The sequence below is a fragment of the Oreochromis niloticus genome, linkage group LG15 (assembly GCF_001858045.2).
Source record: "Oreochromis niloticus isolate F11D_XX linkage group LG15, O_niloticus_UMD_NMBU, whole genome shotgun sequence".
NCBI lineage: Eukaryota > Metazoa > Chordata > Actinopteri > Cichliformes > Cichlidae > Oreochromis > Oreochromis niloticus.
In genome coordinates this window covers 1,178,047-1,190,895 of record NC_031980.2, presented here as the reverse complement: position 1 = coordinate 1,190,895, position 12,849 = coordinate 1,178,047, and the positions used below count along the sequence as shown (strand labels likewise).

The 12,849-nt window shown below is 40.4% G+C and overlaps 1 protein-coding gene across 7 annotated transcripts in view; it reads right to left on the bottom strand.

Moving 5' to 3' along the window:
- Window positions 1-348: 348 nt before the first annotated feature.
- The window catches only part of tdrd6a (tudor domain containing 6a), a 30,903-nt gene continuing 18,402 nt past the window's right edge, over window positions 349-12,849 (bottom strand). For 3 of the 7 annotated variants that reach the window (XM_025899129.1, XM_013268863.3, XM_025899132.1), the window contains 16 exons: window positions 12,704-12,783; window positions 11,831-11,893; window positions 11,683-11,737; window positions 11,154-11,233; window positions 10,911-10,965; window positions 10,118-10,173; window positions 7,860-7,923; window positions 7,672-7,733; window positions 7,467-7,485; window positions 6,762-6,844; window positions 6,112-6,166; window positions 5,973-6,028; window positions 5,824-5,887; window positions 5,286-5,368; window positions 2,591-2,645; window positions 349-861 (listed from right to left, as the gene is read on the bottom strand). In XM_025899129.1, coding sequence (XP_025754914.1) covers window positions 2,601-2,645; window positions 5,286-5,368; window positions 5,824-5,887; window positions 5,973-6,028; window positions 6,112-6,166; window positions 6,762-6,844; window positions 7,467-7,485; window positions 7,672-7,733; window positions 7,860-7,923; window positions 10,118-10,173; window positions 10,911-10,965; window positions 11,154-11,233; window positions 11,683-11,737; window positions 11,831-11,893; window positions 12,704-12,783 — 920 coding nt within the window. In that variant the 3' untranslated portion in view covers window positions 349-861; window positions 2,591-2,600. Of the gene's footprint in view, window positions 864-2,590; window positions 2,646-5,285; window positions 5,369-5,823; window positions 5,888-5,972; window positions 6,029-6,111; window positions 6,167-6,761; window positions 6,845-7,466; window positions 7,486-7,671; window positions 7,734-7,859; window positions 7,924-10,117; window positions 10,174-10,910; window positions 10,966-11,153; window positions 11,234-11,682; window positions 11,738-11,830; window positions 11,894-12,703; window positions 12,784-12,849 lie in introns of all 7 variants that reach the window. The other 4 variants (XM_025899130.1, XM_013268864.3, XM_025899131.1 and 1 more) reach the window with 4 other exon arrangements.

Below are 12,849 nucleotides of genomic sequence, written 5' to 3'. Positions count from 1 at the left end.
ATGTGTGACAACAGAACTGTGTCATGTTTGTTTATATGAAGCCACAGTCATCTCGTTGCCCATCGCCTTATAGATATTAATCAGTGTCCAATTCTATATCTAGATATCTATATAAATAATTAAAATATAAACTTTCTAAAAGGATATCAATCTGTAGCTTGTAAAAGTGGTTTTTAAACACTTGGTATGTTAATAATGTTAAAGCAACAGTTTCCAACACCACAAGGACGATGATCTAAATGTTTTACAGGGACAAACATGAAACATTTCCAAGACGTGTTCCTTTTTAATAAAATGTTACAGAAACACCAAAATGGAACTAATTAAATAGGGAAGCAAAACCATGACTCATGTGCACTGAACATTAATATTTATTGTGCCAACAGAAATTTGCTTCAACTTGTGGATTAACACCAAATACAGATTTTTTTTCCATGCATTTCACAACAGCCACTGAAACCAGAGCAAATAAACTAAAGATTCAAACATCTAAAGAATTGTTTGGCAGTTTATCAAAACAAACTCCTCATGTTTTATCAACTATTACCATACAAAGACTTTTAGCTTCGTGGCTGTTTGTTTTTAGAGGAACAATGAAATAAGCAGATCAAAGGGTATGAGCGATAGGACGATAACACACAAAGAAGCCAAAACAATAACAACACTGGCATTGGGCACTTAAAATGAACACAGAGAAAATGAACTGAACCTATCTGAAACAAAACAATATGCAGTTACAGTAATCTTCAATTTAACGTCCCAAAAAGGAAAAAAAAAGAGGCAGTCACTCTTCCGGCTGCTGCTCAGCAGGCAGATTATCAGCAGAACCATCACTGATAATTAGCTTTGACAGCTGGATTGCTAAAAGGAAGTAAGCAGCAAGAAAGCATTAGTCAGCAAATACGGCTTTTTTGTTTCCTCCTCCTTTCAATGGTAACGTCATACATCGACATCATAACTCATAACTTCAGAACAGACAGACAGGTATCTGTATCTGCCCATGTTCCAGAAAGCAGGTTTAGTGGAAACTCTGAGATGAAGAAACTCTGAAAGAACGCCAACTTCAGCTCTGAGTCAGTTACAAGAGCAGCAGTGTGTGAAGCTAACCTGCACAGTGACAGGTTTTCTTCAACACGCCCCGAGTTTCTGTCAGTTTTAATTCTTCATTCATACAGTTGATAAAGATTTGATATCTTTTAAAAGACTCAAAGTTTCTTTTAACATGGCTGCTTTCATAATCAGTCGTTAATGCAGGGACTGAGAGCAATCACTCAACACTGCAGATTCACTATCACAGAATAAAAATCTAGAATCTACAACTGTGTGAAAAACAAATTTGTCACAGGACTCTTACAAACCTGAGAAACCTTAAATCCACCATCACATCTCTATAAGAGCAAAGGTTTGAGCTACATCTCAGCCTCAGTAAAGTTAGAGTTTATGACAGTAAAACTAGAAAAACACTGAATAAGTAGGAATTATTTGGAACGGCTGCCAGGGGAAAGCCTCTGGCAGCACAACTTCGGTTTGCAAAGTTGCATCTGACTTTGGGCTGTTACATCACAAACACCCCATACAAACTGTCACAGTGGTGGAAGGCTGAGGACTTGGGCTTGTTTTGCAGCCACGTGACCTGGACACTTTGTACTCATTGAGTCAACCAAACTTAAGCTCGACTAGAATAAAAAAAACAGCAGCAAACCTCCAACACAACGGCAGAAAAAGAAAAGAATCAGTGTTGAAATGGCCAGACCTCAACACAGCTGCAAACCTCAATGAACTGAAGCTTTGTTTTGAAGAAGAGTGAGCCAACATTTCTGCTACAGTGTGTGAGTGTGTCACAGACAAAATGATTGCTTCAAGTAACTGCTGCTGAAAACTGGTTCAACAAGCTGCTCTGGCTGAGTTCTGCTGATGTTTTAAATGCTGCCTTATTTGAAATTTGAATCTCAACAACTTTGCCGCTGCAGATCACCGAGATTAATGTCTGATATCACAGAGAAATCATTCTTTAAAGGAAAAAAATAACAACAACAACAACAACACCCCCCCCCAAAAAAAACCACACCCTTCAGTTTGGGCCACATAAGGTTGCTGTCATGTACACTCCCGTTGGGTTACTGCTCATTTGAAAAGAATCTAGGCCTAAAGCCTCATCTACCAACACACACAAAAGCCAAGTGTAAAAGTTGACTGAAGAGGCTGAATAAAATCTCTTTTCTATTCATCGAACATATATTGATATTTCAGCTCTCCTGTTTTTTTGTCTGTTGCCATTGGAAATTCTGGTATCGAGCTCCACTGAGTTGACTGCACCATCAGAGTTGTGTTAGGATTCAAGGTTAGACTCACGAGTTTGTTACACCTGCTTTCTGAAACATCACTCAGCTCCACATTCGTGGTTATTTATTATATTTTAATATGAGCATCAAAGAAGTTGAGGCACAACAAGGTGTTTAGACATGTTTGCAGAATAAGAAGCACCCAATGACAGGCTCTTCATTTCTATTACTACTTCCTACTCCAATGGTTACATTGTATGAATGCTGTTGTTTCACCTGACCTGATTATTCTGAAGAACAAAACTTACCAAAACTGTCCTAAGGAGAAGGCAGTTCATCTGTCGGCACACTGTCATCAAAACTCTGGAAATGTTCAGAAGTTAAAATGCTGAATGAAAAAAACGTAATGCGTGTTTGGTATTCTTTAGGCTAACATGAGTGTCATCTAGATATGTCGGTGGTACAGTGAAGAGCATGTGCATAAGCAGTGTGCACTGAACATACTGTCAAATATCCAACAGAAAATGTAAGCACTTGCCGTCATGTGAAAAAAAAAAATTTCACAGCACTCGTGCAGAAAAATGAAGCACACCTCATGATTGGACATCTTGTAGAACAACAGTTATCATGAGCAGCAAATCATTTTCTGTACGAGTAGGAGTCTCAGTATCAGAGAAGGATCCACTCGTCTTTGCTTCAGTTCACTGAGGTTTGTTGGCCGCTCTCCTAAGTCTCAGCACAGCATTGTAACCGGGCTGAGGTCTGGACTTTACCTGTTATTTCTTTTGCAGGAGGAAGGCACTCACTTCACTTAGTGATGACAACAACATTATCATCCTTCCGGCAGACAAGGGTAGGTGCACAGTATTGCTTAACCAGAAAGACTATCATGAGAAGATTTTGTCACCACTCAGTGATGAAAATACTTATGAGCCCCTGAAACGAGACCCAGGAAGTGGCTACAGGAAGAGGGTGATAGACTGTCTGAAGCAGTTGGAACAAGACAAGGCTATCGACCGGACCTCATACCACAGGCTGTACCCAGGGGAGTCTACACCAAGTCTGTATGGTTTACCGAAAATACATAAGCAGGGTGCACCTTTAAGACCAATTGTCTGCATGATCAACTCGGTCACCTATAACATCTCCAAGTTTCTGGCTTCGATCCTCAACCCGCTGGTGGGCAGCTCTGAACACCACATCCAGAACACCCTGGATGTTGTTGAGAAGGTGAGAGATGTCATTATGGAGGCAGATGAAACCATGGTCTCGTACGACGTTACATCTCTCTTCACTTGCATCCCAGTCACGGAAGCGTTGGAGGTAGTTCGTAAGAGATTACAGGATGACACCAACCTCAGCAACAGGACCACCCTCAGCATCGACCAAGTGTGTCTGAACTGTGTCTTCATTCCACCTACTTCACATACAAGGGTCAGTTCTACAGGCAGAAACATGGGTGTGCCATGGGCTCCCCAGTTTCACCCATCGTGGCCAATTTGTACATGGAAGAAGTGGAAAAGAGGGCGTTGCTATCCTACCCTGGAACACCACCAAGTCATTGGTTCAGATATGTGGATGACACCTGGGTGAAAATCAAATCTCAGGACGTACTACATTTCACGGATCACATTAACTCGGTGGACCGACACATCAAATTCACCAGGGAGGATATGAAAAGTGGCAGGTTAGCCTTCTTAGACTGTGAGATTTCCATCAGTAATGGGGGACATCTAAAAGCTGACGAGTACCGTAAACCTACGCATACGGATCAGTATCTAAGGTTTGACTCTCATCATCCACTGGAGCACAAACTGGGTGTCATCAGGACGCTACAACACAGAGCCAACACCATCCCCACTGACACAGCAGCCAGGGAGGCAGAAGAACAGCACATCAAGAAGGCCCTGAGTAAATGTGGTTATCCCAGCTGGACTTTTGTCAAAGCTGGGAAGGCGCCTAAAGAAAGCTCCAGCCGATCCAGGAGAGAAGGACAACCGCTGCCCAGGCGAAAACCTGTAGTGATCCCATATGTGTCAGGAGTATCGGAACAGTTGAGACGCATTTTTTCTAAACACCGGGTCTCTGTGGCTTTTAAACCCCAAAACACGCTGCGCCAAAAACTGGTCCACCCCAAGGATCGGGTCCCCCGACACAAACAGAGTAACATAGTGTACGCTGTTAAGTGCCAGGAGGATTGCCAGGATTTATACATCGGGGAAACCAAACAACCTCTGGCGAAGTGGATGGCACAACACAGAAGAGCTACCTCATCAGGCCAGGACTCTGCAGTCTATTTACACCTACAGGCCAGTGGACACTTTCAACGATGAGGATGTACACATCCTGGACAGGGAGGAACGCTGGTTTGAGCGCGGAGTCAAGGAGGCCATTTACGTGAAAAGGGAAAGACCATCTCTGAATCGAGGAGGGGGCCTAAGGGTACATCTGTCACCATCTTACAATGCTGTGATTGCAGCCATTCCCCAACTCTCTGTGAATGGTACTCATGGCCATTGATCAGTGTTCTTTGATCAGTGGGTTTTGGTCAGTGATTGTTGATCAATGGTCATGGGAATTTGCATAATTATGATTAAGGAACTGACCTCACAGCCCATTGTTCCTTCAGTGGGCTGGTTTCAGTCATTATGCAAATGTACTGTTTATAAGGTTTGGGGAAACCTGCAGTCAGCTGAGACTGAAGAAGTCACCTGGATGAGTGACGAAACGTTTCTCCCACAAAACGCTACGTCCAGATGAACAGATTCAACTTTTGGAGTGTCATTAAATACGTTTTTGTGTTTAAGATTGCTACTGCTGCTGTGTTAAAAGCACCATAAACTGCAAAAAAACACAAACCAAAAAAACAACTTTCCAGGAACATCCATAGCCTAAGGTCAGTGACTCATCAACCATGTGATATTTATGACAGATGTCTTTTAGGGACAGTCCTAAAACATAAAATATCAATTTAGACTTTAAACTGAATTCATTCATTTTTACCTTTCTTACCTCATTTTGTTGGGAAGGTGGATGCTCCTGCAGCTCACACTCCTCCGTCAACATTTCAGCTTCCTCTTTTAGATCTGAAAAACAAGAATACATGAGTATAATGAAGAGTGTTTCTTGATGCACGTTTATGTTTGTGAAATTAAATAATAAAAATACTTTTCCTTTCTAAATGACAAAAATACATACACACTGCAAATAAAGGCTTACAACAAGCATGGTCCTAGTTTAAATGAATGAGGTCAGTGTATGTCTGTGCAGTCTGTGTCAGACTGTATTTTCTCATCTTGGCTCCATACGATGTTATTGAGAGGGGGTATCCATGCTGTGGTCACCTCAGACACACAGCCCTTGCTGTGGGTACAGAGGGTCCACTCAACTGCTGATGAAACCTTCTGTTTGAAATGAGCAGGTGTAGTAGCTACAGTGGCTTGTTTCAGACAGTGTATGAACTGTGGAGCAACACCAAGGCTCAGTGCAGGATACACAACCTATACAAAGCTGTAAATGAGCTCTTTAATTTAAAAAGTACCTCTACAGACGTCTGTCAAACAGATCTCTCCAACAAGACAGGTCACCTCTTCAACCAGGCTATTCTGCACAGCAATACAAACAGTGTGTATAGTCTCTTCAGAGATACAATGTTACATTTAAACCTCAAATTGGAAAAATATGCATTACCAAATCTGAAGATTTAATAGCTGTGGAGGTCTGTGGCTCAGCATCAGATTGTAAAGCTGCAACAGAAAATATACAGGAAATGAAGCCCTATGCTTGTTATGTAATCAGATCTGATATTTAAAAAGCCAGGATGACACACCAGAAAGTGTATCCTCACGAAGACACAACGTCTCATCTTCGGTTATCGAGTCGTCCTGAAACAAAAAGATCACATTCATCACTTTAAAGCCTGCTCCAACAAACATAAGCAGCTCATGTTCAGTTTAACGTCTGCTACATTTTCACTGATTCTTTCAGTTTCATTTCAAGTGATATGAAGTTTCTTTGCTGGCCAAGTACATTTTATATGTGCAAGTTGTTAATCCTGGTCTCATTTAATGAATTTAGGGCAATTTTAAATGATCTGGATGCAGTTGTTTCAAGCTGCACGTTTTGCCTGAATATTATTACCTTATTCCTGGTAGCAGACAAGCACTTTTACTGTTTTTTTGGTTTTTTCAATTGACACCAAAGTTTACAAATGTTATTGGTTTCTGTTTTATTTTCATTTATATTGCCTCTACTTAACCGGTCTGCGATTTTGATGTGTGTGCAACTAAATTTATGCAAATTGTGATCACCCTGCTCTTTGTTCACCAAGATAATCTCATTAAGGGGTCTTAACAAAGAAAGCTGATAACCATACCCGTTATCTCCAACTGGGGTTTTCGGTTTTGTCGAACCAGCTAATGCAAACAAAGCCTGGCTGTGTTAAACTTGGTTTGTACTATACCCCTCTGACGTTCATACCCCGCTAGAAGTAGTAGTAGTCCATGGTCCTCGATCCTCTAGGGCAACATCACCACCTTCCACGGTGTTCCCTGAAGGAGTTTCTGTTAAAGTAATAACACTTCATATCAATGTTACATCCTCAGCTCATGTTTCATTTCATTCTATCATAAACAGAGTTTCGGCAACAAAGAGAACAAAGTGTGGGCATCTCTCATCAAGCCATTAATCAATAACTTGTGCAGACATAACCTGCTACACAGCAGATTACATTTAAATGAGAGATCAACAAGGACAAAAACACCTCCTACCACAGCCAATGTGTTCCAGTCTTTGTCTTTAATTCATCATTTTATTGTATTTTTCTTCATGCTGGCTAAAAGAAAATTTGGCTGTCTGATGCTCCAAGAACAAATAATTATCTTGGTACAACTCCTTAAAAATGTTATCTAGTATCTCTCTCTTTCTGGTACACCTATTTTTAATAGCAACCTCCATTATGTGGTCCTTATATTGTAGTTTGCTCATTGTTTGTAAAATATGACCTCTGCTGCCAGTAGACCCATGCATCTGTCCAGCTGTCAGAGACTGCAATCATGCACTTGTTGCATGCACTGCATTATAGGCTGCTGGTTAAAATTTATCCTCAATTTTTTTATTTATAATATTGTAATAAGAAGTTTGCAGTGTCACGTGTTGTGTAACTCAGTATTAACAATGACTCACCAAGTGATCCATTCTGGACCTACAAAAGAAGAAGTTGTACTACTTTATTGTCAAGAAATACAAAGACAAGAAATAAAGTGTTCTACAGGGTATGTGTCAGTATGGGTCAGACAAATTCACCTGTGAAAAGCCTAATCACGTAGGAGCTATACAGCTGCAAGACATTGTTGTTTAGTTACTCTGAAAACGAACAGAAACAAATTACCATTTCCTCTGCTGTCACACAGCTCAGACAATCTTCACCATCACCACTCGGCTGTTTTTGCTCTGCAGTAAAAAAAACAACAACATACATTATCAAAAAAAAAAAAAAAAAAAGGGGGGACTTCACAGAGAAACTGAATATTACTCAGAAGCAGTGAGCTGCACACTCCCTGATCTGAAGTCTGATACCTGTGCAGACATCTGTTACGCAAGCCTCTTCACTACAACAGGTCACTTCTTCAATCTCATCGCCCTAAAAAAATAACAAAAAGTAATCTTAGTGATTAAAATATTTGCAGTCTAATTTTACACTTCTTTCAAATCCATTTCTGCATGCGAGTATATTTTGTAACCTGCTTGTTTTCCGTAGCAAATCCCAAATCAAAACCTGTGCTTTTTAACATACTTTTAAAATAGAAATTCAGAACAATGTTGAAATTATGTGTTACACTTGGGATTTTTCAAATTAGAGACTACACGATGAATATAAAAACTGCACATGGCAAAAAATAAATACATTTTAAAAAGCCAATCTGAAGACATCACTTTGATGTGTTGTTCAATATTTACTGTGCAATATATCGCAAGCCATGCATCCCATGAAATGATTGCAGATTTTGTTTGTTTTTTGCCTTAGTCCATCTATAGTAGGATAATTACCAACTACTGTAAGAGCCAGCTTGCTTTCAAGGTGAACACAATTTTATAGTTGGTCAATGTATTCTGTGCAATGTCACCACAATATCATTTTTTATTTTATTTTATTTTTAAATACATGAGCAGTTATACAGGGAGTGCAGAATTATTAGGCAAATGAGTATTTTGTCCACATCATCCTCTTCATGCATGTTGTCTTACTCCAAGCTGTATAGGCTCGAAAGCCTACTACCAATTAAGCATATTAGGTGATGTGCATCTCTGTAATGAGAAGGGGTGTGGTCTAATGACATCAACACCCTATATCAGGTGTGCATAATTATTAGGCAACTTCCTTTCCTTTGGCAAAATGGGTCAAAAGAAGGACTTGACAGGCTCAGAAAAGTCAAAAATAGTGAGATATCTTGCAGAGGGATGCAGCAGTCTTAAAACTGCAAAGCTTCTGAAGCGTGATCATCGAACAATCAAGCGTTTCATTCAAAATAGTCAACAGGGTCGCAAGAAGCGTGTGGAAAAACCAAGGCGCAAAATAACTGCCCATGAACTGAGAAAAGTCAAGCGTGCAGCTGCCAAGATGCCACTTGCCACCAGTTTGGCCATATTTCAGAGCTGCAACATCACTGGAGTGCCCAAAAGCACAAGGTGTGCAATACTCAGAGACATGGCCAAGGTAAGAAAGGCTGAAAGACGACCACCACTGAACAAGACACACAAGCTGAAACGTCAAGACTGGGCCAAGAAATATCTCAAGACTGATTTTTCTAAGGTTTTATGGACTGATGAAGTGAGAGTGAGTCTTGATGGGCCAGATGGATGGGCCCGTGGCTGGATTGGTAAAGGGCAGAGAGCTCCAGTCCCACTCAGACGCCAGCAAGGTGGAGGTGGAGTACTGGTTTGGGCTGGTATCATCAAAGATGAGCTTGTGGGGCCTTTTCGGGTTGAGGATGGAGTCAAGCTCAACTCCCAGTCCTCCTGCCAGTTTCTGGAAGACACCTTCTTCAAGCAGTGGTACAGGAAGAAGTCTGCATCCTTCAAGAAAAACATGATTTTCATGCAGGACAATGCTCCATCACACGCGTCCAAGTACTCCACAGCGTGGCTGGCAAGAAAGGGTATAAAAGAAGAAAAACTAATGACATGGCCTCCTTGTTCACCTGATCTGAACCCCATTGAGAACCTGTGGTCCATCATCAAATGTGAGATTTACAAGGAGGGAAAACAGTACACCTCTCTGAACAGTGTCTGGGAGGCTGTGGTTGCTGCTGCACGCAATGTTGATGGTGAACAGATCAAAACACTGACAGAATCCATGGATGGCAGGCTTTTGAGTGTCCTTGCAAAGAAAGGTGGCTATATTGGTCGCTGATTTGTTTTTGTTTTGTTTTTGAATGTTAGAAATGTATATTTGTGAATGTGGAGATGTTATATTGGTTTCACTGGTAAAAATAAATCATTGAAATGGGTATATATTTGTTTTTTGTTAAGTTGCCTAATAATTATGCACAGTAATAGTCACCTGCACACACAGATATCCCCCTAAAATAGCTAAAACTGAAAACAAACTAAAAACTACTTCCAAAAACATTCAGCTTTGATATTAATGAGTTTTTTGGGTTCATTGAGAACATGGTTGTTGTTCAATAATAAAATTATTCCTCAAAAATACAACTTGCCTAATAATTCTGCACTCCCTGTATGTCCCTAGTGGGACAATGCATCACCACTTAAAAGGCAGTTACTGGCAGTCAGAAGACAACCGCAGATACAGACACACTCCACTATCTAGTTACCTTCTCCAGCGAGGACACAGTGTACGTCAGGGGCTCACTGGCAGCTTCGTCAGTGTCTGCCAGATCCAAACATAGACAAGCCGGAAAGAGTTTTAAATGGGAAATGATAGCTTACTTGCTTAAAAAAATAACCACATCACTGCCATATCTATACTATATTGCCAAAAAGTATTCACTCATCTGCCTTCACCAACATATGAACTGAAGTTGCATCCCAATCTTAATCCAAAGGATTTAATATAATGTCCGGCTACCCTTTGCTTGCAGCTAAAACAGCTCTTCCATCTCTTCTACCACAAGGTTTAGGAGTATGTTTATGTTCTAGAGTCTAGTGGCAGCATGCTTTACACCACTGCATCCAAGGACCTCTGCACCTCAGCATCTGCTGGCCCTGCTATGCAATTTTACGTGACCTACCACTGAGCTGCAGTAGCTGAGCTGCTGTCATTTCCAATCCCTTCTACTTTGTATTAATACTTAGTGAGGAAATTTCACAACTGAACTTGTTCCACAGGTGGCATCCTAACACAGTAACACACTGGAATTCACTGAGCTCCTGAGAGCGGCCCATTCCTTCACAAATATTTGCAGAAACAGTCTGCATGCCTAGATGCTTAATTCTATACGCATGTGACCATGGAAGTGATTGGAACACTGAAATTCACTGATTTGGATGGGTGAGTGAATACTTTTGGCAATATGGTGTACTGTTATTTTCATGCGAGGTTCATGTTTGCAGCCTTGCATTTGAACTTAACATGTAAATATGAAATCTGGCAAAATCTCATCAAACCTGAATTTGGAATGCTGAGATGAACCAAGGACTCCTCATCGCTCACTGAGTCACTCTGAAATAGAGCAGATTAACTTTCGCTCACCTGAGAGTTCAGGATGGGACTATATCAGTGTAGTAAGAGCATTTTACCCTTAGTCACCAAAACAGTAAATAATCAATCTGATATTTACTAATCATGACAAAAGCAGAACTGCTTAACATCTATACGAATATTACGGTATATCCTTGTCCCCAGCATACCTCAGCTTGTGTGGTAGCACATGAAACCTCTTGCTGACACATGCAATCTCCGGCCTCACTTTCTGGTTCTTTGGGAGCACCTGTGTGGACAATTGCACCCATTTATGCCCCCTCATCAGCCTGAGACATTTCTCAATACGAGTACTTGTTAGTACTTGTGTTCTTTTGAAACATCATCAGTCGTGTTTTCTCTCATCAGTAAAACCATAACAAACATTAACACCTTATACTGAACTGAATCAATTTCAGATTTAGTCTTCTATAGTCTTATGAAATGTAGTCAACTAAAACTACACTAAAACTAAAAGCATTTAAATCCTTAAATTATGTCTAAAACTTAATATTTCAAAAGACTATGACTTAAACTAAATCAACACTGTAACTGTGGCAGTCAGCTGACGAAATTACAGAAAGTAACCCTGTTGTTTTTTCATTCCTGCATGCACCTGGCCCTTTCACTTTAAGCCTTTCATAATGAAAACCAAAACCACCATTTCAAGAGTTGGATGACAAAATAGGAAGCACTCACTGCCCAACTGCTCCTCAGGAGGCACAAGGGAGGGGAGCACTAATTTAGTCGGAATCTGAAGAAAAGAACAAAGTAAACAAAATGATGTCCTTGTCAATGTTCTAATAGTTTAATCCAATCCAATCTCTTGTGCTGTCATTTCTTGTACCTGTTTTGAGACTTCAGTTCCTAGATCAGTACTTTCCATTAGACTAACAGCGCTCCGCGGAACCTTGCGAAAAATGGAAGATACCAATACGTACGTATGTGATCAGCAATTTTAAATTACAGAATGACGCTTTAAAGTAGGGCTATGCGATATGACCAAAATCTCATATCCTGATATAAGACATTTCTCATCCCGATAATGATATATATCACAATATAGTGCATTTTCTGTAAATTCCGTGAATCTTGTGTAATTCGACTTTTGTGAAGTGTTTTCAGTGAGTGTGAATATTTATTACACGGCGTGCTGCGAGGAAAAGCCTGTTCTAACGTTTGAGTCTAAGGTGTATTTTGAGCACCTGGCGGCTCTTTTTTGCTTCTCATCCCTAAACTCTCTCCATACTCTTTCACGTGATTCTTGCGTAGGTGGTAGAAGAGGTTTGTGTTTGAGTCTGAGATGGGGACCGGTTTGCAGCATAATTTGCATTGTACAGTTTTCTGGTCCGTGTCAGACTTTTCCTAACCAAACCATGTCCATGCTACAGAGATAGCCCCTCGTTTAGAAATAAGGTCCTCAATTTGTTTTGACTGGTCCTTCTGTTTGGAGCTAACTGGTTCTGCCTCATCATCACCAGCCATGCTGGGATTCTCTGTGCCCGCATGGTGGCCATCCAAACGATGAAAAAAAAAAAAAAAAAATATTGCTGTAAATAGTGTATTTTGCAACACCACGAAACAAACAATAGTGTATAATATGAAACGATAGATGTTTTAATTTTATCATCCAATATATTTCATCATATCGCACAGTCCTACTTTTACGGCTTTTAAAAAGATCATCAGTTTATTTCGACATAATTAAGTTGAAATCTACCAATTTCACTGCTGTCCTACGGTTCAGGGAAGTACCACTTCCTACAGAAGCTGTCATTCCATCTTGGTTTTTGGCTGGATCTGGAAATAGAAAAAGGAAAATGCAAAACATATGAAATCATTAACTTGCATAATAACTGACAACAT